The sequence below is a fragment of the Pagrus major genome, chromosome 5 (genome assembly GCF_040436345.1).
Source record: "Pagrus major chromosome 5, Pma_NU_1.0".
Classification (NCBI taxonomy): Eukaryota; Metazoa; Chordata; class Actinopteri; order Spariformes; family Sparidae; genus Pagrus; species Pagrus major.
In genome coordinates, this window is record NC_133219.1 from 26,087,665 (window position 1) to 26,113,755 (window position 26,091).

At 40.5% G+C, this 26,091-nt stretch overlaps 2 protein-coding genes across 2 annotated transcripts; one reads left to right on the plus strand and one right to left on the minus strand.

Moving 5' to 3' along the window:
* Positions 1-275: 275 nt before the first annotated feature.
* LOC140995677 (G-protein coupled receptor family C group 6 member A-like) lies at positions 276-8,325 on the minus strand. The gene is made up of 7 exons (XM_073465756.1): positions 8,238-8,325; positions 6,669-6,783; positions 6,261-6,573; positions 5,224-6,030; positions 1,791-2,003; positions 1,593-1,710; positions 276-1,201 (listed from the first exon to the last, which is right to left on the minus strand). Exons 1-7 carry the CDS (start codon positions 8,323-8,325, stop codon positions 276-278), a joined length of 2,580 nt encoding a protein of 859 aa, XP_073321857.1.
* A 614-nt stretch (positions 8,326-8,939) lies between these two features.
* On the plus strand, positions 8,940-24,827 carry LOC140995678 (uncharacterized). The gene is made up of 9 exons (XM_073465757.1): positions 8,940-9,273; positions 10,506-10,652; positions 10,880-11,578; positions 13,675-13,794; positions 17,198-17,317; positions 21,854-21,973; positions 22,256-22,381; positions 24,381-24,482; positions 24,775-24,827. The coding sequence occupies exons 1-9, from the start codon at positions 8,940-8,942 to the stop codon at positions 24,825-24,827; spliced, it is 1,821 nt and encodes a 606-aa protein (XP_073321858.1).
* Positions 24,828-26,091: the final 1,264 nt, after the last annotated feature.

A 26,091-nucleotide genomic window follows, 5' to 3' on the forward strand; every position in this document is an offset into this window, starting at 1 on the left:
AGTAACACACAGATAAAAGATGGAAGAGGGGAATGCTGCCTGAAATAGGCACCTAGTGGCAGGCTTATGCCAACAGTCTACAGCCGGTAAATCAGACTATCTAGACACCAACGCTGTAGTGTTACATGTCATGCCTCTTTTGCTAACATGCTATCTAACATCACACACTAGGGCAGCAACGTCCTGCTGTTGTTTGGGTCAGTGTAAAAAATCAAAGCAGGCATGGTGACGGCTCTTCTTTATGGCAGTATTGTGTGATCTGTCTGTAAAAGGGCTTATGATTTCACCACAGTCAAGTTTTTCTGCTCAAAATGCTTCCTGATGTACTCAGTAATGGCATTCTCATTATTAATCTCTTTCCTGAACATTATAATGTAACACTTTGGGGCCAAGTGACAGCAGAGGATGCTGTAGCTAGAAATGAGGATGGCTGCACTCTCAATGGCTCGTTTGTACCTCCCAAACAAACTGATATAAATCGGAATAAAGAGGATCCAAATGATTAAAAAAAGCAGCATGCTGGTGGTGATTAAACTTGCATTTTTGTACAAATCTGGCAACTGTTTACCTTTGAATGCAAACAGGAAACAACTTAGGGCCCAGAAAGCATTGTAGACTAATGTGGCAATGAAGAGCTTGTCTGAGCCTTTGTGACACTGCAGCAGGATGGTCCTTTTTAATATCCTTTCAGAAGGAAATGGACGGTGAAAGTACAGCCATGGCACACATAGAGCCAACTGGATCCCAGAGATGATGATCACCACAGCCGCCGGCTGATTGAGCTTCTTTATCCACGACCTTATCTTCGGGTCAAAGTTGAAGCCCACTAAGATTTGGAGCAGGTTGGCCAGAATGCAAGAGATGCAGAGGGAAAAGGCAATGCCGAAGACAGGCAGGCCTAACATGCAGGAAGCCGCAGTGGGCTTTCCTATGAAGCTAAATGCAAGGCAGAAACAGACCAGCAAGGAAAAAAGCTCCAAGAAACACAAGTAACCTCCAACAGCCTTCACAACTGGAGTTCTACGGTATATTGCAAACAAAATAGCAAACACAATGGTAATAATTATTCCCAAGACTTGCAAGCAACTTAAAATGATAATGAAGGGATCTGACCAGTCCAGGAATTCAGGAGTTTTCTTAAAACACGTATTCCTCTGTAGAGATGAATACTCCTTTTGCCCACAGGATTCACACTTGTCACCTGTATAAGTAAACAAAAAAATTGCACATTTTCTGCTCAAGGAATGTATCGATCATGAAGAATACGTCCCTTTGAAAATGTTCATGAGAAACACTTACATAGAGAGCCTTTTGTTTAACATAAATGAGGAAGTACCAAGCCAAACCATATTATCACAATATCAGGGTTGAGTTCACAGTTCCTCAAGGTGGCAATTCACACACTCACAGGCACACACGCATGCACACACACGCACACATGCACGCACACACACAAATTAAATCATCTTAACTTTAGATTTAAACTGTGTACCATTATACATTATATACAGATTTTCAAATGATTAAAATTACATGTAAAAGTCACATGCAGCCATTATCATTTTGGTTGAGATAAATAATGAAACATTTACCATTTCCTGCAGAAAACTCTCCCTCTGCACATGGCACACAATCATGGCAGCACTTTCTGCTTTGCTGCTTCAACATCTGCCCAGATTTACATGTTTTCGAGCAGTTGTAAGCAGTTACCTTTGAAAGACAAGACATAGTCAGTTCGACATGATTAATTATTTTTGGGAATTAAATATCCAATGAAATTTTGATCTTACCATCCGTGTACTCTTATCACTAACAAGATCATCTGGGATTTTGATTTTTCCATTCGGCCAGTATTCTCCAATAGTTTTTATGCGTGTGCCCTGTTTGGATTCAGTCATGTTCCAGTACAAAATATCATATCCTAAACTGGGGTCTCCATTAGAGTTGAAAAATATACGCGTAGTGTTCACTGTGAAGTTGACTTTCTTGATTTCTGTAAGAAGCTGTGAAGACGAATATAAACAAGGAATTTTTTTGTTATTGCCTCTACGAATAGTGAAACAACAAATCATACAACAGTAATACTTCCATATACCAAAAGAGACCAAAAGAGGACAATGTCGTTTTTGTTGGTTTATAAGAAGAGTTTGACTTTCTTTTTAAATACACTTACTACACTAAATATACTTACCTTTCCAGTAATTATGAGGCTACAGCCGGCAGTCAGTTAACCTAGCTTAGCATAAGGACTGGAAATAGGGGGGAAACAGCTAGCCCAGCTTTGTCAAACTACTTACAAAATCTGCCTACTTCTAAGTGCTACAGAGGCTATAGCTATAGAGGCTTCTTCAGTTCTAACTGGGGAGTTGCAGACTTTATACACTGTATAGGTGTGAACCCTCACAGAATCATTAAGTTCACATGTGAACGCTGACTTTTAGAGTCGTTAGGGTTGCATGTGAGTTGTTGACCCAACTGGCATTCATGTGGGTCGTTGGGGCTAGGTGGGTCCAGGTGTGATTGGGAGTTAAGCTGTCTGGGGAGGGAACTCAGGACAGCATTGTAAGTGGGTGACAAGTAGTGTCATAGGCCACCTCCTCTGTTCAACGATGGTCGTTCCAGTTTGACTTAGATGGATTATTTCACACATCTTTCAAACCAGCTGTCTTCTCTGGCCAAGATGTGTACATTGCTGTCCTGGAAGGAATGTCCTACTCCTTCAGACGTAAGTGGACAACAGAGTCTTGACCTGAGGAGCTGGCTCTCCTGTGTTGTGCCATTCACTTATGGAGGGGTTCTTTGCTTCCCCAATGTACAAATCTGTGCAGTCCTGGCTGCATTGAACAGCATAAACTACATTACGTTGCTTTAAAAAAACTCAATAAACATCATATCCCTGTTCATTTCAAATCCAGTAACACACTGAGGCAGAAGCTTGTCCACCCTAAGGACAAAACACCCAGGCAAAAGCAGAGTAATGTAGTTTATGCTGTTCAATGCAGCCAGGACTGCACAGATTTGTACATGTGGGACACCAAACAACCCCTCCATAAGCGAATGGCACAACACAGGAGAGCAAGCTCCTCAGGTCAAGACTCTGCTGTCCACTTACATCTGAAGGAGAAGGGCATTCCTTCCAGGACAGCAATGTACACATCTTGGCCACAGAAGACAGATGGTTTGAAAGAGGTGTGAAATAATCCAACTAGGTCAAACTGGAATGACCATCGTTAAACAGAGGAGGTGACCTACGACACTACTACTTATCATCCATTTACAATGCTGTCCTGAGATCCCTCCCCAGACAGCTTAACACCCATTCGCACCTGGACCCATCTTACCCTAATGACCTGCATGAATGCTGGTTGGGTCAAGACTCACGTGTGACCCTAATGACTCTGAAACTCAGAGTTCACATGCAACCCCAACAACTCTGTGAGGGTTCACACCCACACAGGGTTTGAAGCTTGCAACTCCTCACCAGTTAGTTAGAACTGAAGAAGCCTCTAGGATGAGAGGTGAAACATCTTCAAGAAACTGAAACAAGTCCAGTTGCCCACAATATAGCACTTAGAACTACCATGACCTGGATGACTGAGAACCTTCACCAACAAAATATGCCTACCAGCACCCCTAAAGCTCATGAATTAACACATTATATCTCATTTGTTTAATCCATACAAAAATCTTAATGTATGTTTTACAGTGAATTATCTGCTGGAGCATTCTTGGCCAGGAGCATTAACAGGAAATCTGTACACATTGGTTTTTGTACAGATTAAACAAACATGATATAACCTGTTTATTAGTCAGCTTTGGAGGTGCTGGTAGGCGTATTTTCTTAACTTTGGGGAGAGCCAGACTTGCTGTTTTCCTTCTTTCCAGACTTTATGCTAGGGTACGCTAACCAGCTGCTAGCTGTACTCTTATATTTACCAGACAGATATGAGATAGGTATCGATCTTCTCATCGAGCTCTGCAAGGGAGGGAAGTATATTTCCTAAAGTTTCAAACTATTGCTTAAAAGGTGTTATTTGTAGAATATGTATATGTTCGAAGATAGCTCCAGAAAATAGGGGGCAGCATATCAACAGAGTAACTAACAACTGCTGCTCTTGCTAGCTGCCCTTGGCCGTAGCTAGTTACAAGCCCCTACGAAGAGTGTCAGGCTTTGAAGCCAACTTTTATTTTATTACCAAACTGTGTAAATACAACATCACGTGATGCACTGGGGCCCAAGAAGTCTTTTTTCCGTAAGCTTATATTGTGAAAGAAGCTGCTGTGAAATGGTGGATAAATTTTTTTGAGTGTCATAACCACGGCAAAATGACTAATTTCACTATCATTATTTGAGCCATTTGGTCCAATAAAATTAGGAAAGTCTAGAAGAGCCACAAGATTAAATCATTTTATCTCTCTTCAAATTAGCTGGGCACTAAACTGGAAGTTAGCCGGCTTGGTCAGCAGAAGTCTGTAGTGCCCACATAGTATGGACCACACAACACGGAAGATCTGGGTAATTTCAGCCAGGAAGTCGAACCATTTTGGCTTAATTCGCCACTGAGCAACTTTTATAGGAATGAATGGGGTTCCGTCTCCAACGCTGTGTACAGGTTTTAATGTAATGTCCTTGGCTAGCTACTGTTAACTGATTAGCTCATGTCTCAGTTAGATGAGGAGCCAGTGGCTCTAGAGTTTGTCTATATCAGGACCTCGATCACAGGGGATCACCACAGGCAGCGAGGCCCAGCTCAACTGGATTTGGCTGCCTGATCTAAGACTGGACACAACTGGACACCGAACTGGGATTGAACACAGCTTCCAAGACCAATGGAGGTCAGTTTGATAACAGGGGATGAAGTATGGCAGCTCTGACCATGAGTATGACTTCAGGGCAGACAAGAGACAGCAGGCGGGGAGGGGAGAGGCGTGCAGCAGGAGAGAAGCAACGGGTGAAAATAGCGTGTAGGGCTGCACAGTGGTATTATGAGACAATGAGACAGGACAGGCTAGCTGGTTATCATGCTAACTTAAGTAGAGATCTCTGCAACACAGTATACAGACGTCTTTGATATAAAGCACTGTTGATTCTTCACACTCTGTTAATAATGTACATTTTTTGATTGTTTTAAAACTAAAATTCTGGCCATATCTTACAAATTGCTCCTTTAAAGACACACATCAAACAATGAAAAACATGTCAGCTCGATAACTTTACAGTACCTCAGAGGCTGTAAACTGGTTGTTACGTTTACACTTGCGGTTGTCACACTTCAGCAAGCGTCTGAGACTTTCAACAATGACTTGAACAGCTAAGTAGATATTGTATGATTCATCCTGGTCAATGTGCTCAGCCAAGCAGCTTAGGTCCAGACATTGTTTGGACCCCTGTTTGCTGTCCGCTAGCGAGCAGTTATTTTCTCTGTTCTCATCAGACTGAACAGAACAAAGTGGATAATGAATCAGGTGATGATCCAGAATGTCATTAGTGGTTCCATTGAACGCTGACATGACATAGTCTTTAAAATTAGGCACCTCATTCCTCTTGGAGATGAATCCAAAAACCTCTCCAGCTTTCTCAATGCCAGGCAGTGTGGAGACCAGTGAAGAGGTGGACCATGAATCACCTGCAATCCAAGTTCGGTTTAGGTTGTGTTTAATAGCTGCTTCCATGATGACATTAACATTGGTGTCCTTGGTGAACATGATGACAGCCTCGGCAGAGGATTTATTGATATTGTACACCAGCTTATCCAGCCACTTATGGGCTTGGGAAATATTCTGGGAGAAGTAACCTGGCAGGATGTTGATGAATTCAATGCAGATGTTCTTGAGATTGTCCACGAGGCGATCACTGCCATACTTCCCGTACTCATCATCACTTCCCACTATTGCAACTGTTGTCCAGTTAAACTTCCTCACCAGCTCAGCAATGGCCTTTGTCTGATGTTCATCACTGGATACTGTTCGCAGAAAAGTGGGGAACTTCAACTTCCTGCTAAGCTGCTCACTAGTCGATCCATAGCTAATCTGTAACAAACAGGAATAAATCATGTTGAAATAACTCTGAATGCAGTTTTCAAGAGTAATGCATTTAAGTTTAAATAACAATTGTTATGTTACATGTTACAGAATCTTAGATTTAGATAGGAATTCTGTCATAATCTCATCATTGGCATCAAACTACGCAAAGGAATTCATAATGTTTTGCATTTTCAACCTTAGGAAATGGGACCGTATCAAGTACAAAGAAGACAAACCTGAGCAACTGATGACAGAGCAACAACTCGTGCAACAGCTACTGACACTTCAGAATACCTTTCACCAATCACTGCCTTTGTTTTGGGTTCAGGTAGAACAGATTGAAAGTTTGCAGGTACTAAACACATCTGAGGGTCTGATTGGTTCTTTAGCAGCTGGAGCGTCGCTCCTATGGCAAAGCTGACATCTCCACAAGTGTCATAGATGTCATATCCAAGAGTGAAGTTGGGTAGAGCCCTTGGTGTGCGCCAGTTTATTTCTCTGAGAGTGTATATCATCACTTGAGTTTGTAGGAACCCTCGCAAATCATACCTTCAAAAATTGACAGAGGGCAGATGAAATTTATGAAATGATTCAAATAAATTGTGGTCATGTTAATCGATTAATTCAAATGAGGTCATACTTACCCACTACAGGAGAGAGGTCCTTGTGTTGTGCTCCTATTGGTTTGTTTGTGAATGGGAAAAAGTCCTCCAATGATTATGTCCCCTGGTGAGTTTGCATGCAGAAGGCCATTCTCCCCTGAACACGGGCAAAATACACTAAGGATACTGACAAATACCTTTAGCAAGAACATTGTGGATACACAGGGGTAAACACATGCATGCCTTTATTCCTCTCTCTACAGAATGATCTGGCTCCTGGACACATCCTAAATATAACTTCCTCTTATGGGAACTCAGAATAATTTGCATTGTCAGACGGAACCTGTCATTTAATGCAAAACACTTGCGTGACTTGCTTATACAAGAGGAGTAATTCATGGTCTTCATGATGTCATGTCTTCAGACAAGGCAGGAAGCAGTTTTTTCAATTGTGCAGTGGGGCTCATTCAGGCTAGTGACCCCTAAAAAGAAACACTGTGGCACAGTTTGCATTACAGTCCATTAGAGGGCAGCATGCTACATGTCGACTATACTCACTCTGTATCTTGTGCCATGATATAGACAGGTCTATGTTTTAGTTCACATATGGTAATTTGATAATTTACCATAGCTACAGTAATATGCAGATTATACTATAGATGTGTTCCATGACAACTAAGCAAAGTCCATCTGCTGATGAATAAAGTGTGATACAGTCAAAAACTCCAGGAAAGTGTCAAGCTCAAGGGCCATTTCTTGTTAGTGTTTATTATGTCAGCAGGGGCCAGAATTGTTATGCTTATAACAAAATATAAAACAGTGTAGATTACTGTCGATGGACATTTGGAATCACTCAGCTTAAACATTCAACTCAATTGAAGCTACTATAAAAAAGGTAATCTGTTCAATTTCTGAAAATACTGAATGTAAGCAATATTTATATCTTCTAAAAATATATACATATATAAATACATATTTCTTTATACAGCCTACATATGTGACATTATATGAACATAGATGTTGACACCATTGGCGCCGCCAGCCGGAATCCTGTACGCACTTGTGCGTAATTTTTTTGAAGGTGAAAACGTCTACATTGAATGGGTTTGAGCGCGCGCAAAAGACGCTTCATCTGAACGGCCCCATACATGATGCACACACGGTTGAACCAAGGCGGCGGCCAAAATCACCCATGGTCTTTGCAGACAGGCAGGGAAAACCCTGCAGTCCAGCCGGCTCCCCAAACATTCGCTCATGGTGATTTGGGTACCGGGCGTTTCCTTATCTCAGTGCAGGGGCTCACAGGCACACACAAACGTGAGCGTGTTTCCTTGTCCCAGTGCATTGCAGGCGCACACAGTGACAGAGAAATACAGTAGCCTACGTAAACTATTAGAACTCAGTCGCGGGCCGGATTGGAAGGTTCGGCGGGCTAGATATTTAAATTATGCAAATCAGCGGGTGACACCAAACAACGTCTGCCCAAGCAAGTCAGAGCTTTTCTTTCTCTCACACAGTGACCTGGAGAGACGCAGCCGCACTGAGAGGACGATCGCACGTGTGTGCGCAATTGCGCATAGCGTGTGTTGCCCCTTCTCCACTACACAATACAGCTCGGCTCTACTCGACTCAGTTTAGGTGCTTTCCCATCACAGCTGAGTTCTTCATAGTTCCTCCTCAGCGGGGGCGACGTCGTCATATCATGGCGGCTACAGTCGCGTCATATCGTTCTCTTTTTTCTCTCCTCTGGTCACTCGTCTGCACCGCGATTACGGACCACAGCGTGGTTTTCCACACAGCAGCCATTTAACTCGTGTCAGAATAACCACAGTCTCACAGATCATGTGGGCGCTGCAATCTGTTATTTCACTGATACTGAAAACATTAGATTTTGTCTTTAAAAAGTATTTTTCCATTTGTTGTATTTGCCGTTTCTGTGCGTACTTTGAAATTGAATTCTGGCGGCGCCACTGGTTGACACAGTAATTGTGTTGATGTAGCATATTGTATGTGAAATGTCCTAAATACATAGGCTACATATAATAATACAAATTATTGTGAATGTCACTTCAAAATGTAATGAAGTCCTAGAAATCCTGGGCAAATTAAGTGATTTGACTTCAGAAAAACAAAAGTCACCACCTGAACCCACCCTCCCTGTGCTCTCCTTCCCTTCCTTACTCCACATATCTCTGGATTGGACCCTCTTGTTCCCCACGCCTTGTGGGCCGTGGACCAGCTCATATAAATAGGCCACAGTCAGCTGTGGTAGTGAACCGAAGGGCGGACTGAAAACAACTGTGCGCAGCCAACATGCCTTCATCAACGTGGGGACTGCTCTGTTTCATTGGCATCCTGGCATCGGGAACTCTGGGAACTTCCCCACAGTTCGGGTCACTCAACCGCAAGATTCACTCTATTAGTCCTTTAATCCCACGAGTGTCCCCGCAAGTCCCTCCGAGGGTCTATCATCGCTTTGAAAATATCAAATCTATTGAACAAACCTCTGATGAAGTACCGAGTGCTGAATCTTTTCAAGAGGTCCAGCTGGGGGTTCACACACCGCGAGGCTTCCAGCAGCAGCAGGGAGCCCGACCAGGTGCAAACAACCACCTGAGGCAAGAAGCACGGAGAGCGGACAGTGGAGGTTGGTTGGCAGATGTTTTGTGTTTTAAATGTTCGTTAACAATATCCATCCACCTGCTGTGGATGCGCGCAATAACCCTCTTGTGTCGTTGTGTAAAATTTGGTGAAAAGTACACAATTTGACTAAGTCACCATTAGAGTTCATGCCCCTTATGTTAACAGCAGCCTACATCCCAGTCACAAAGCTACGCATAAATAACCTGCCATGTCTGTTGTTAAAACGGTGTTCTAAAGATGTTGAAGACTAAATCTATTCTAACCAAATTAACAAAATCAAAAGGTAAAACAGATTAGCCTACTATCCCCTTTATTTACCACCTTGCCTATTTTTTCCTATCCAGATGGGAACAAATGTCATTAAAAATAAATAATAGACTACAATATGGGGTATTCTTTCTTTCTTTTTGTTTTGTTTTGTTTTTTTGGTTGTAATAAGTAAAAATTAAAAAAATTAAAAATCTGCCAGTAGAACAAGTGAAAATTCCCTGGTTATGATTTCTTGAATAAGATGCGATGTCTAAAAACAAGTCTTGATATCTCACTGAAATGTTACTTACTCACTGTGTCTTATATTAGTTGTAATGAGGTAAAACATTTCATTGTTTATCAATGCTGAAATAACTATTAACTCAAGTTTAATTAATTATAAATGTACCTTTTATTAATGATGGTTATTATTAAGTGTTATGGATTACCTTTTCATATAGATAGATAAAAAAAAGATCCTTTTGAGCAGTAACTGTTGTTGAACAAACTTCGGGGATTTTCAAAGATCATTGGGAAATAATTTTAAAAAATGGGATTCTTATCTCTATCTGATACATGAGAGGCACTTACTGGGGCTAAATTAAAAAGACCTTGTTATTCTCCACAGTCATAAGTGAAATATCAATATCAAATTAATTCTATAAATATATTATATCAAATTATATTTAGTTATTTGTAAAAAGTTTTTGACCAGCTGTACAGCACGAAGTATGCAAAATAACTGCAACATAAGTGTGCATACCAGTGACATTAGTTACAGGATACTGTATATATGTCTTCAACAGACCAAAAAGCATGCAATGCATACTCTTTTCCCTTCTGTGATATTCACCTTGAAAAAGTGTGACTAGGCTAATAATCATGTATGCATGCCTGTCATGCTGCATCTCATTTTGCTTGACTAAAACCAAAGTAACCACTGCTCTACTGCTTCCCCCTCTGCCTATTCTGTCTCCCTTGATAAAGCTGGTGGCACTAATTCCAGGTTTTATCGCTATTGGCCCTCCCATCACCAGCCGCTCTCACAGCTGCAACACAAAGCTGCACCATTTGTGTCCTGGCAGCCTGCTCGAGACTCGAGTGGCTCTCCTGCATCCATCAGAACTGTCGCAGGTACTTAACTTAAACCATAACTAACATTTTCTCATTTAACTCTTTAAGGCTGATGTAGAGCTGGGACAGTCATTCCTGGTTACTACAAGTGTCATATGCTTCATGTTTTAATTTATTTTACAAATTATGTCTTTAAAGTATTTTGAGAGTTGTAGTATTGTATCTTCAATCCAAAAACATAGAAAAATACACTTTTGATTCATTCAAAGCATCATTTTGTTTTACAGCAACAAGGTCCAACTGCAGAAATCGTCCAATTGACTTGGTCTTCATCATAGACAGCTCCCGCAGTGTACGCCCTGCTGAATTTGAGAAGGCCAAGGAGTTCCTGCAAGACACGGTGGACAGCTTGGAGATTGGCTCAGATGCCACACGAGTCGGCCTGGTCAATTATGCCAGCACAGTGCAGATTGAGTTTCTCCTGAAGACGTATTTTGACAAATCTGCCCTGAAGCAGGCTCTTGCTCGAATTGAGCCCCTCGCATCGGGCACCATGACAGGCATGGCCATCAAGACTGCCGTGGAGAAAGCTTTCACTGCCGAGGCTGGGGCCCGAGTTAGCTCCATGAACATTGCCAAAGTAGCCATCATAGTGACAGATGGGAGGCCCCAGGATAAGGTAGAGGATGTATCAGCAGCAGCTCGGGCATCTGGGATCGAGATCTATGCAGTGGGAGTAGACAGAGCTGATATGATGTCCCTCCGCCTCATGGCCAGCCAGCCACATGATGAGCATGTCTTCTATGTGGAGACCTATGGCGTCATAGAGAAGCTCACTTCCAAATTTAGGGAAACCTTGTGTGGTAAGGATGATGATGATGGGAGTGCAGATATTCCATTAGATGGCGGAATTGATGATAATGGACTAGGCCTAGATGGCAGAAAAGACGGAATAAATAATGAAAATGATGAAAAAGGAAACAACGGTATGTCAGATCCATCCTTTCAGTTTCACCTGCGATCATATGGGCAGCACCTTAGAGGGAATCTCCATTCTAAAGTCACTGGTCTTCTTCTTTTGTCGTAAGAACAAGGGCAATGTAAATAATTATTTATTGCACTTAAGGTGTTCACTAACTGTTACCATGCAAATGGTTAATGCAGTCACCATTAAAAAAAATTAAAAAGTTATATACTAACCGACCTAAAAAAGAAGAAAAACCTCACTGGATGATCTACCAATCCATATTAAAATCTACAACACTTTAAAATGGTTGAAACCTAACATGATGCTGCCCTTACTTTTCATAGGGATCGCACTGCTCATTGCACCTTACGCTGCATCTTGTGCCGTAGGCTGAGTGCCCTGCTCAGTTACCTGAAGACGTGCTAAGCTGCCTAGGTTCACAATTTGGGCTTTTGCTATCTCTGACAGAACATTAACGGCCAGACATTCTGCACAGCAAAAAACTAAAGTAGCTTGTGCTGAATTCTACGAAAATGTGTTGAGTGAAAACTTTAAGATTTAAAGATTTCTTTTTTAGAAAACATTTTTTTTATAATTGCTTATATTGGCTTTTGATTTCACAAATTTGCATAACGATTATCTTATCTTTACATATTCTAGAATAGAAAGACCCTAGACGCATTTGAATGAATAATTTGGGAAATACACTTGTTTTCTTTATTGCAGACAGTTGGATCAGAAGACTTATACCACTCTCATATCTGTCTGTTAATGTACTATACTGTATGTTCAAAATGACACTGGAGGCAGCAGCCAGTTGACTTAACACAGCATAAATAATGGAAATAGGGGGAAACAGCTAGCCTAGCTCTGCCTACCACCACCTTTAACGCTTAATAGTTAATATTTTATATCTAATTTGTTAAATAATGCAAAGGCAACCTAACAAGTTCCTGTTGCCCACGCCATGATTCCAGGAATCTACTGTATACGTCAAACTGTTAAAATAATTTATGAAAAAAATGAATTATTTGACATATTTAGCTACAATACAGTATGCTACAGGACTGCTTGATCCAGCCCAACCACTAATTGCCTTGATACGTATGGGTGATATCAAAACTTGGAAAATGAACTAGGAGGGTTTCAAAATAAAGGTTTCACTTTGAAATATTGTAAGGGCCCCCTGAAAGTCACAGTGGGGATTTTTGTCTGAACTACTTTTGCATACCCTCACAATAAGTTCTGTGTTTTTGTGCAAAATGTCTTGTTGTCCTGTTGCAGTTCCTTGCAATATGTTGTGTTACCTCACAATACATTTTGCATTCCCTCTGATCGGTAGAGAAAGGCTGGCTGAATATTGTGGTGAGGCTGTCCTTGAAATTCTGTGGTATATTTTGATATAAAAGAAATAATTATGTTCAAGCAACACAGCCCCAGCTGCAAGCTCAAACATACCTCAACCCAATGCTGAGAGTGTAGCTACAGCCATGGTCAAAAAGTTATGGCAAGGTAACGCAAAAGTTTTTGCAAGGTTGCGCAGCAGTATTTCATCTTAAATAATCCTATAATGGCCTTTTAAAAAATGGATTTAAAGATATAGATTAATCTCTCTTTTCAACCTTTGGTACCATCCAAACTAGTAAGGTAACTGCTAAAGTTAACCGTGCTAATTGTACAAGTTTCGCCTTGGTGAACTTATTGCACACTGTGATGAAAATCATGACTGATCTTCAGTCATGCAAATTCAAAAGTTGTTTGTTTGTGTTTTGAATGACAGCTTGAACCTGAGAAGTGAGTTCAACCAACCTCTGTGTTTCACTTTGACCAGCTTCTGTCCATCCACAACAATGTGGCACTACTAAAGACATGCAATTATTATGACAGAGTGTAGATTGTGTGTTTGCATGTTCTGAACTGCATGGAATATTTTGTTGGATAGTTAAGCACAGAGATCAAGCCAACTAATCTGCATGTGGCTCTGTAGAATTACAGAATTGCACAATTCTACAGTACAACAGTACATACTTACATCTTACTAACACAAAAGCATAACACAGAATTGTTGATTTCACTGGGCTTAAGCCAATCAGACATTAGAGTGTTTCTTTTCAGGTTTGGATCCATGTGCACAGGGACACAATTGCCAGCACATTTGTGTCAACAATGGAAATTCATACGACTGCAAGTGTCGCGTGGGCTATGTCTTGAACCCAGACAAGAAAACATGCTCACGTAAGAATCTTTATCTTTGTCTTAATGTTTTTGTTTAATGCCCCAGTGTCACAAAATGTTGTGTTTTTGCATGATTGACTATCTGGAGACTAATGCTGAAAATGATTGAACATAGCTAAATGTTATACGGTGGAATCTTGCTTAAGCACTGATATGGGATTGCATGGAAGAAGTATTATTTAAGGTAGAAATTGTAATTTTAAACCTTGGAATTCCAAGTTCATAAGCTTTTGAAGCTCCCTTTGGGGATTGTTTGGTATTTTGTTCTGTGGGGACACTGCATACCATCTCTTGTTACTAATTGTTTTGGGTTGCCTAAATAGATTAGGGCAGACACTATTCAGCACAAATTAAGTGAGCAGGACATGAGGGACAAAAGTAATGTTGGCCACTCAGAAGGTCCACAAAAATGATCAAATCTAAATGATACACATACTTTTAGATTAAATGTGACTTACATATCCTAAAGATATACTTTATACACAGATAAAGCCATACCTTATTAATTCCAGAACTTGCCTTTGAATCAGTTTTTGAAACCCTAGAATATGTCAGTAATGTGGAAGTGTCTCTTTTCAGGTTCAAATGCATGCGCCCAGGAACATGACTGCCAGCACATTTGTACCAACAACGGTGTCTCATACACCTGCAAGTGTCGAGTGGGATATGTGTTGAATGCAGACCAGAAAACATGCTCACGTAAGATCATACGTTTTCTTAACACATTTTATTTTTATTTTTTGAGATGAATAGATTGGTTGTCATGAATGCCTTAGGACAGGGTCAAGACTTGAACGACTTGGACAGATGTCAAAAAGTTGGGACAAACTCCGACCTACCTTTGTTGGCCAGGGGCGGCCAGTCACATTCCAGGGGGTGTCTGTGAACCCCCTACCAGACTAAGAATGTGATAGGTCTTTGGCCTGTTAGGGCCTAAATACACCAATCTGACATCAAAGCAATAGCTGCGACAAAGACTGGCTGTTGCGCCGCCTTACGCTGCCTGCATCTTGGCCAAAAAGCTGCACTTGAACACACCGGAAAGATAACAGCAGGCGGTCCAACTAGCTTGTACATTCTTTGCTGCGTGAGGGGAAATAACTCTTCATACCACCAGGTGGCGGTAGTCTGTCTTTAACATTCAAAAAGGGAAACTGGAAGACTCAGGATGCGGATATACAAACCGTTAAGATTAAGTAGCGTTATTTTCACACCACTCTTGCCACTTCTTCTCATGAATATGTCTGATAAAATGCGAAATTGGAAGTGGTGAAGAGGTGGAAGCGAAAAATAAGGAGAAACGGCACTAAATGGGTGAAATCATGGATACTACAGTGACAGGCTTATGGGCCTTTCCCTTTCGCTTTCCCTTGCTCTCCTTGTGCACTGATTTGCTAGGCTGAACAGCCAATTAGAGTGAATTCTCTCACCAAAGAGCTCTGTGGCCTATACAATGTCCTCAGTCAGCTGAAAAGTCATCAATGAAAGCTGACTAGTACCATGGTGTGGGACATTCACTGACTGTCTGACAGCCTACTCAACACATGATTACAAATTTCCCAAATTTGCCCTCATTCTTTGAATCTGTCCCCCATGGCCCCCCTATTCAAAGGTTTCTAGACCCACGCCCTAGGCCTAGGTTGCCTCCTATTAAGCAGACGGCCAAGAGGACAAGCAAATTAGTTAGACTTTATGGTTAGATGTTTCTTTTAAGGTTCAGATATATGTGCCCAAGGACATGACATGCCAACATACATTATTTGTGTCAGCTATGATGACTTGTACATTCACAAATGTCATGAGGAATATGTGATAAATGCAGACTAGAAAACATACTCATGCAAGAACTAGGAATTTTTCATAGATTTGTCGTCTGTCTTTGGTCGGTTCCTGTGTTTTGAATGACTTTGTGTCCGTCATATACTGATCATAACTGCTGAGGGACTATAATACGTTCAGTAAGGGCTTCATGTCAGATATTGGAGTTTTGTTTTTTTCAGGTTTTGATTCATGTTCCCAGGGACATGACTGCCAGCATATTTGTGTCAGTGCTGATGATTCATACATCTGCAAATGCCGAATGGGATATGTTTTGAATGCAGACCAGAAAACATGCTCTCCTAAGAACCTGGAATTTTCAGGTAGACTTTATCCTTGTATTAAGCAAGTGTTTAGTTTAGCTTGAATTCATACAGGCAGTGATCAGCTACTATTGCCATGGTCCTGCCTTGAGTAGGGTACAACAAATGGTTGGTGAGTTCAACTGTAGTCAGTTACACGTAGAAGTGTCTCTTTTTATATTTAGATAAACAGTATGTGTCCAGAGACATGACTGCCGGCATATTTGTTTTAACACTAATGATGCTTTCATCGGCAAATGTCATTTGGGATATGTGTCAAGCCTCTGTGTTCAAAAAGAAAAATGCCTTATGACATTTGATATGCATGCCTTAGTACATTGTCTCTAGTAAATGACACTGTAGTGCTTTATTGCTAGGTTTTTCTGGATTTTCTGCACAAAACATACTGTAATTGTGAGTGACAAAGACTTGTTTAGGGGCACAGTTGAACTGAGTAACTCAGAGACTTAGGAGACTGATTGTTACAGAAATATGAATGGAGCATGTGACTACAGTTAACATAATAGTAAAGGGAACAATGGCCAGTCAGAGGCTCAGACAGCCCAGGCTTATGACAAAATGGCACAAAACTTTTTCACGTAACAGGACCAAACTTTTTTAGAAAGACTCACACACATACACACACACCATTTCGCCATTTTTATGAGGTTGCATGCTTTGAATACATGAACACTTGGTTTACCTGGTCACAGCTATTGAAAATGTATGCTTGTTCTGTCCTGATGGTCTAAGTGTTAGCTGTGGAAGTGTCTCTTTTCAGGTTCGGATACATGTGACCAGGGACATGACTGCCAGCATATTTGTGTCACAAGTGGTGATTCATACATTTGTAAGTGCCATGAGGGATATATATTGAATGCAGACCAGAAAACGTGCTCACGTAAGAACCGGTATTTTCCCTTCATATGCATGTCAGGGTGCAGTGTCTTTGGTTTCCCTCTAAGTCTGTTATTTACTTGACTAAATGTCAGAAAATCCAATCATACAAATACTTGCAGTATTGGTGTTTGCTGCTCCAAACATTTAATTTAAACAGCAACAGTTGGTGAAGCCCTGTGCTGTGCACACACACATATCAGCTCTTGTAGGTTGTTCTGAATTATTGGGAAGTTAGTTTTGAAATAACTTTGAAAGAGCAGGAAGTAGGGAGACTTGGACTCTTGCACCTACAGTACGGAGTGCATGGTCATGATGACGTAATCTGTAACTTGATTGGTGTTGTCTGTTACATGTCAGTTACCAGTGTAAATGTCTCTTCTCAGGTTCAGATACATGTTCTCAGGGACATGACTGCCAACATATTTGTGTCAGCAATGGTGACTCATACACCTGCAAGTGTCGAGTGGGATATGTCTTGAATACAGACCAGAAAACATGCTCACGTAAGAACTTGGGTTCTATGATAAGATTTGATATGCATGTCCTAGTATACTGTCTGCCGTTAAGCACTATCTCTGTTGTTATCATTGTATATACTTGATTAAATGCAGAAAGAGGCACTGAGCATTTGACCATGGCGTTTATACATTTCAATTAATTTTGGCCAATCATAAGCTTCACAGAGGAATTTAGATGGGGATTGAAGCCGTGAAAGTGTCTCTTTTCAGGATCACATGCATGTACCCAGGGACATGACTGCCAACATATTTTTGTCAGAAATGGTCATTCTAACCTTTGCAGGTGTCGAGAGGGATATGTGTTGAATACAGACCATAAAACATGCTTGTAAGCTTGTAAGCTTGTAAACAAACATGTAACAACCTGAATTTATTATTTTTTTCTTTTAGATTTAATAACATCAGCTTGATATGCATGTTCTTGTACAAAGTGTCAGGTTTTCCACCACATTGCAATATTAGCCCATGTGTAGGCAGCTCAATGCATTTCTTACCTGCACATCTCACACAACAGATACTGCCTATGGAATTTCTTATTACTGAAGACTCTTCATAAGCACCACTTACACGCCAAAGATGAATTAACTAGTGTTAGACTATGTGAGATGAGGATGTTAGCTGTGAAAGTGTCTCTTTTCAGGTTCGGATACATGTGCCCAGGGACATGACTGCCAGCATATTTGTGTCAAAAATGGTGATTCCCATCTTTGCATGTGTCATGAGGGATATATGTTGAATGCAGACCAGAAAACGTGCTCACGTAAGAAATTTGAATTTTACCTATACATTTTATATGCATGTTGTGGTGCTGTGTCTCAGGTTTCCCTCAAAATCCATTAGTTGGATGCATGACTAAATCCTGCAGATATCCTTCTCTGGAGGCGTTAGCCAGTAACCCCCAACACATAATGGATATAAGCTAATTTAAGTTGTACTTTAGTACTGTCGTCGGAATTGAATTAATTTTAAACACAGACTGGGACTGATGCTCATAGCCAAGACTAATATAAACTGTAACCAACGCCAATCTCCGGTGCTGAAAAATGAAGCATTGCAGTGCAGTCCCTCAAATGACCACTTGAGGCTGGCTCCAAAACCGAGTCACTCCCCATAAGAGCCCATATTAAGTGTCCAATTTTACAGCAGAAATAAACATGTTTCCAGCCTGGTACAAAACATGGTGTTGGTCTTAATACCTAATTTCCCCCTTCATGACAACTGTACGGGGGAATGAATCACTAATTTTAGTTATATACTAAGGCTTAAAGTTCTGCATTAATAGGTGCGTGGCCTGAGCTGTCTGCTTTGCTTCATTTCAGCTAATTACAGTGACTGATCTTGATTTCTCGGCCATATTTATGGTGTTGATGCCTTTTCGAACACTTTAATTCAGATATGGGACACATAATTTCTGTGTAGTTAATTGGACTAAAAGACTGGAGTGGAGGGACAGAGGCTGGTGATTTGGATTAATGAGTGGTTAGCATTAACAGGTGGACAGCAGCTGGAACTGTTGAGGAGAGTACAGAATTTGTTTTTTAAACTTTTGGGATTAAAAACTGGATTTATCTTCACTTTGCCTGACATAATGAGCCGTGGAGGTGCTGAAATCCACTGTAATGTACTATATCTTTCTTATTTGATAGAAATAAATGAGTATCTGGTGAGTATGACTTTGCTCAAATCAAACACAAACACCCTCGGTTCAAGTTGTTTCTTGCTACCATACTGCTAATGTAAAAGGTAGTCTGGCTGTTTGTGGTAAATGAACTCACGTGGGTTACGTGAGGCGAAATTTGCTCATCTTTGTGTGTGACAACAGATAGTTTGTTAGTGTTACTCTAGAATTCCACTGGATGCATGTCCATTGCGGAACAGCTCCGGTACGGTTTCGCGCCGTCGTCCGGCAACCCCCACTGGCTGCGTTTTGAGTCCAGCACTGCAGGACAGCGGGATTTGCGAGACCGAGGAGTTCCCACGATAATTACGTTATCACGTGCGACTGCAGTTATATGTATGTGTTATAAACACAAGTGTTCCCAACCGAAGGATTAGAAGAAGTGCTTGGATTTGTCTCTTTTTTGAGATTTTTGTGCTGACGTCACCACGGAATGTTTTATTATGAATATTAACCGGATATTATGTTGTTGCTTCGGTGTCTGACTTCCTGTCTGTTCTGTGCTGAATCCGGCTGAATTCGGAGCTGCAATGGAGCAGATACGCAATGCAGCAGAGCCAGTGGAAGTAAACACATAGACTAGATTGAACGGGCGGAGCCGTGATGGAGCGGAGCCAGACCGAACACGGATCTGGTGGAATTTAGGGGTTAGCTACTTTGGTAGCTTCTAGCTCAATGGGCGTGTTTAACTTCCTCGGTTTGCTTCAGTGCCCCCCATGCTCCACCTCATTTCTCATTTTTGATTAGGCCGGAGTTAGGCAGAGTCAGGCACTGCCAAGATGGCGACGGAAGGTACCACCCGCTTTGAGCTTCATTCTGGCCCCTCAGAAACCTATGGGTGACATTATAGTGGCTCTGTCCACTATTTTACACAGTCAATGACTGTAACAAGCCACAACAGTAAAGCAACTGACAATTGGATGCCACTTCAACACACACCAACCACCCAAACAATGTTGCAGACCAAGTACACACCCTCTTGGCAATGCCACTTCCGGATGGCAGTGGCCCCATAGCAGGACAATGCTCCCTGCCACACCACAAAAATGAGGAACATGACAAATGGATCAAGGCATTGATCTGGCCTACAAATTCCCCAGATCCCAAACTAATTAAGCACGGAGACCCCACCGTGGATTGGACTTTGCTCTAATCCATCGAGGCATGGACACAGTGCCTGTAGGGATTTATGGAGGTGTTTGACACCAAGGGAGTTGGTGGCAGATCCTGTGGATTGCAAGGTGTGTCTAAAACGGCGTTTCGTTCCTCTGCATGTGTCATGAATACCTTGCAAGGCAGCTGGATTTGTGAGATCATGTTGTTCCCCCCATGTTGCCAGGCTTCAAGCTATGCAATTGTGACCGAACAGTGGTTGAACCAATCAGTGCCTGTTATGTTAACAATCAGACTTAATGTTAACAAAGATGAGATGGAGGACAAGCCAGTACCTTGCAAACATGTTTACTCCAGAAACAGGAAGTGTGTTACATACAACCAGGTCCGGGGGAAACCCACAATAGTGTTCGGCTATATTTCGCTTGACAAAACAGTGCCCTATGAGGAACTACTAACAGCAACGAGCGTGGTTTAAATCAAGGACGTTAAAATTATACTGGTTTAGATGTGACGACCAGCAAGAGAAGCAACTGGTAATTTGGAGATTACAATGGTGGCTCCTCAAGAGGTTAGCATAGATGCTGCCATAGCATCAGTTATATCACAAGTGTATAGTAATAAGGCCTCTCTAAATGGAAAATATGTTTCTGCACTTCTTCCAACTGGCTTCAGCAAGAGTTTGATTAACCAACTGGCTCTGCTGGTAGCACTTCTTTACTGTTGTTCTGATTGGTTTGAGTCCGCCTGAGATAGACAGTGATAAACAGATGGTTCGTCCAATCACCTGCCAAGTATTTTTGGAAAGTGCCTTCCCTTTTCCAAACAGTTTCTAAGGGCAACCTCCCAAATGGTTCTATGTAACAAACCATCTGGCACGTCAGGTTAGTGACATGAAGGATATGTGTTGAATGCAGATCAGAAAACATGCTCATGTAAGACTGAAAGTCCAAGTTTTAAGTGCATACCAAAGTACAACATGTTGGGTTTTTGTGGATGTGTTTCTTTTCAGGTGCTGATCCATGTGCCATTGGACATGATTGCCAGCATATTTGTTTAAACAGTGGTGACTCGTACATCTGCAGTTGTCCAGTGGGATATATTTTGAATCAAGACAAGAAAACATGCTCACGTAAGAAGCTGAAAGAATTTCGAGTCTGAGGTTTGACTTTCTAAGGACTATTTGATTGATGTAAATGGAGCCTTTTAGATGTGGAAATGTTTCTTTTCAGGTTCAGATATATGTGCCCAGGGACATGACTGTCAACATATTTGTGTCAGCACTGACAAATCGTTTGTCTGCAAGTGTCCACTTGGATATGTGTTGAATCCAGACCAGAAAACATGCTCACGTAAGAACTTGGACCTTTCTAAAAAGTATGATGTCTCCTTTTTGGTACAGTGTATTAGAATGCCTTAGAATTAGTTATTTTCAGTAGTGAAACTGCAAAGATTTTTTTTTTTTAAAAGGATTGGCTGATTGGCGCTTATCTCAACAGGGATAAGCCACTTTTTACACAGTCAGTATCACTTCATGTCACCTCTAATGAGTTATGTTATGGTTTTGGAATCATTAATCTTATTGCAAGCAAGCTCTGACTGATGCATTTGAATACATGATCATAGATTTCATGAACTGGTGAGAGGCCAGTCGGGAGATTCTTAACAGGTCAAGAGCTTCTTGACTGATCGTGTTAGGCTAAGTCAGATGTGGAAGTGTTTCTTTTCAGGATTGGATGTATGTGCCCAGGGACATGATTGCCAGCACAGTTGTGTCAACAGTGATGACTCATATATCTGCAAGTGCCATGTGGGATATGTATTGAATGCAGACCAGAAAACATGCACACGTAAGCACCTGATTTGTTTCAGTATGCATATTTGGTGTCTGTAGTGTGATCTAGCTTCTCAGATATTCCACAAAGTCCCACATTTGGAGCTTCAAAGCATGGTTCATCAGAGCACCAAAAGGTACAAATGGAGAATAGGGCTTGTAGGGAAGTTTTGTCGACACACTGCAGCTCTTGCGAAGAAGCTTTTAAAGGGAACTGTGACCAAAGGCTCTGCAAAAGGCCAAATTATTGCATTTGATATCATGTATAAGTCATTGAGTTGTGAGCTTTTCTTTTCAGGTTCAGGTTCAGATGCATGTGCCCAGGGACATGACTGCCAACACATCTGTGTCAACAATGGCAACTCTTACATTTGCAAGTGTCGAGTTGGATTTGTGTTGAACATGGATCAGAAAACATGCTCACGTAAGAAAGTTCTTCCTTTCATTAAACATTGGTGCAGTACTTCAAGATGTTTTGTCCATACTAGCTCTTAAGAATCATGCAACAAGAGCTGCTAAGGCACCTGTATGGTCTCATTCCAGGTTCAGATGCATGTGCGCAAGGACATGACTGCCAGCATATTTGTATCAACAATGGTGATTCATACAACTGCAAATGCCGAGTGGGATATGTGTTGAATGCCGACCAGAAAACATGCTCACGTAAGGATCTGGATTTTTTTCAACATAAATGATGGTAATTGTGTATTGAGTATCGAGATTGTCCATGTTTTGAAGGGATTTGTTCCTGTACCCTCTTATGTTGTTGACTTGTGAGTTGTCTTGTACAAGAAAAGAAATGCAAACAGAAGTAGGCCTATACATCTGTATGCACATTAGTTTTAACATTAACATTACATTACTTGGCCACCACCCGACCATCATTTTACTTTTAATAAATCAATAGTCCAATGACGGGCGCTGTGACCGGAGGTGTCTACTCCGTGAAGCAGCGGGGCCAGCAACAGAGCAGCAGCACAACAGGAGTCACATTTAACTTCTAGCGTCGAGAGGGTTAGGAGAGCTGACTGACAAGGCGATGGCAGACAATTTGTTGTCAAAGCGAAAAGCAAGCGTGCCTGTTTGGCAATATGTCTGGATGTTTGGATTTCAACTCATAACAGATAACCTGATAACATTAATGAGGGAAAAGGAGTTGTAAGTCTCTGAAAAGTTGGAGGTGTACAGCCTGTTGCCTGCAGCTCTTCATCAAACAGCTCCTTCTTGAAAGAATTTAGCTCGTATTTTGCCCGGTAAGATTTTGCTTCAGCCATCTGTAGTGGCATGGCTTCAACACCGGATAAAGACGAATCTGGCAACCAAATTTTGTGCTCCACCACCAAGATTTTAAATATAATACATTGGTTACAACAACCAGAATATATAATGGCGAAATTGAGGAAAAAAAACTTGTCACTATAGTGGAAATGAATCAAGAGCAGCAGTTAATCATTTCACACCAGTTTCTTTGGAAAAAATTAAAAGATATTACATTTCTAAGTAACGTTTCATGGGTACATTCAATAGCTACATTCAACCCTCGATCACTTCAGCAGTCAATGGTTGAAAAGCTCTTCATTAATATACTAAATGCTCACACGTTTATTTCAGTGCACTCCATTTCAGTGCTCCAGGTTGGAGTTTGGTCCAGCCTATGGCACTGATGGGGGCTTTGCCTACATGTGTCTACAGATTTAGGGTTGCAATGTGTTAACTTTAATTTGTCTGTCCTTTTGAATTCTTTTTAGTTGTGGAGAAGTCTGCAGTTGACTGAAACCAAAGCTTCTGTATCCAACAACAAGCAATACTTCTACTGATCCATCAATTTACAGCACAGTTTATAGGCAATAACATGTGCTGCTCTGCTGGCTTAAGAATTGAGAGACTGTATGAGGCAATGGAAGTGTGCTTTGAGCCCACTGAAAACTTCAGTTCGAGTTAGGGACCCCCCCCAAAAATGGATGTAATTGATTTTCCTGTCATCTATTGTGATCGTACCTTTTTCAGTGAATTGGTACTTTATGTATATGATGGTATTTGCTCAAACAATTATTAACATTTATCCTCTTCAAAGCTACACCACACCTGCCCTCAGTAACAAGGCACTCCACGGTTGATTTACTAGTTGAAGTGATTTTTTAAACATGTTTCTCACTCACTCACCAAAGAAAAATCATGATTATACCTAATCTCTGCTATATTGATTGATCAATATCCAATATCCCTATGTTTTTCAATCAAAAAAACACCTGACCTATTATAAGCTCCAAAATGTTCAATCAGTATCAACTCAAAAGATTTTGAAATCTTCTCAAAACAAGTAGCCAAATGTAGACAAATGAGTATTGCAAAGTGGTTACACTTAACATGGTAAAACATCACTGCTTTGACTTGCTTTGTCCACATTTCTGTCATTCTTTCAGAGGAAATGAGAGGTGAAATAACTCAAGATGCGTGCATGTGTGAAGCTCAGATTGTTTTCCAGAAGAAAGTACAGTCAACTATTCAGGAGCTGAGCCGAAAACATATCCTTTTGCTTGGAAGATCCAGTTTGAATTTGATATAAGATTTAAAATGTTTGATTATTATGTGAGATAAATATCTGCTTTATATCTATATTTATATTATTTTCAGTTGTTTGGAAAGCTACTATAATCTTTTGTCTCATTTGTACTTTAAACAATAAGTTATATCTGAATCTAAACTTTGAATCTGTTGATTTATAGTGGTGCATTTTTATGAATACCCAGTGTCATGATGAACTGGTCAACATTGCAACTGCACTTTTGAATTCTATTTCCTTGACCTTGTGTTCACTTGATGAACTTTCAAACAAAGTGGACCTGATTGAGGGCCAACAGCAGTATTAAGAACAACGATGAAGATGTGAGAAGACATGTTTAGGACAAGTAGTGTATCTTTGTATTTTTGATCAGCTGAAGTGATTTACTCTCTAAATCTCTTTCAGATAAATATAATTTATAATTTGGTAGAGGTCTATATGGTATTGATTACTTTTTTATATTGTAAACCTGCATATTGAATTCACAACAATGTCTGTTATTACTTCTTACAGTAAAGTCAGGTATAACTGGTCAAAATGTTTACATATAGATTGTTAGAAAGTCTAGATTTCCTGTTAATATTGTAAGCCATTGAGTTAAGACTCAAACCATTAAATGAAAAAATTATTAAACATGTTAAAATTTTACTTGCATACTGAATGTTTTTTGTGGAGAAAGTGTTGTACCATGTCCTAGTTGTGTATGTACTACTCTAAGAGTATTTCTTGGTCCGTGTTCTTGGTCTTTATCCATAATCATAACACAACTAATCTCTTATACAACAAGAGCATTGTTGTTAACCTTTTGTTTAAAGCACTATTACAGAGAGATCAAATTGGCTCATGGCACTGTTACGTCACAGTGAATTACTATGATCCCTTCCTTTGATACCTGAAAACTTTATTTCACAACATTGATTGGTAATTATTATTTTGTTTGTAACAGACAGGTGCTATTGTTTTCGGGTTAGAAACTGTTTGGGGACTACAACGGTAATTGGACTGTTTCAGTAGCTACTTTGCTGACTTGGCAAGTCTTGGACCAAAGTCCTACCCATTAAAGACTATTTTCAATGCACTAAGTATTGAAACCATGAGATTTTCAGTTGAGATTCTCAGTTTTTGTTACCAGTTAAAACTGTATTTCACTGTACGGTATTTTTGTCATAGACACACAAACTGTTTTTTCTGCTTTGTTATTGACATGGAACAAACTGACAGTGCTGTGCATTACATATTTTGGTGCTTTTGTGCTAGAAAATAACGTGCCTGTATATTTTCTATTGGGAAAAGAGTTACCTATGGAGAATAAATATTGTGAAACAATGGATTATATACATATCTTGTGTTTTGTGTCTTTACGGAACTCCAAGTGGCTTAAAATTCTCACTTTTAATGTTTTGCATTCAACATAATTAAATCCAAAATTCTATTAAAATGAAGTTTTATTCATATTCATTGCTAGGCTTTTTTATAATGTAAGACAAAGACAACCCTGCCAAGCTAAATAAAGCAGTGTTAGCTTTTCCATAAAAAATGCAATATGAAAACCAAATTAACGGGCTATTTTA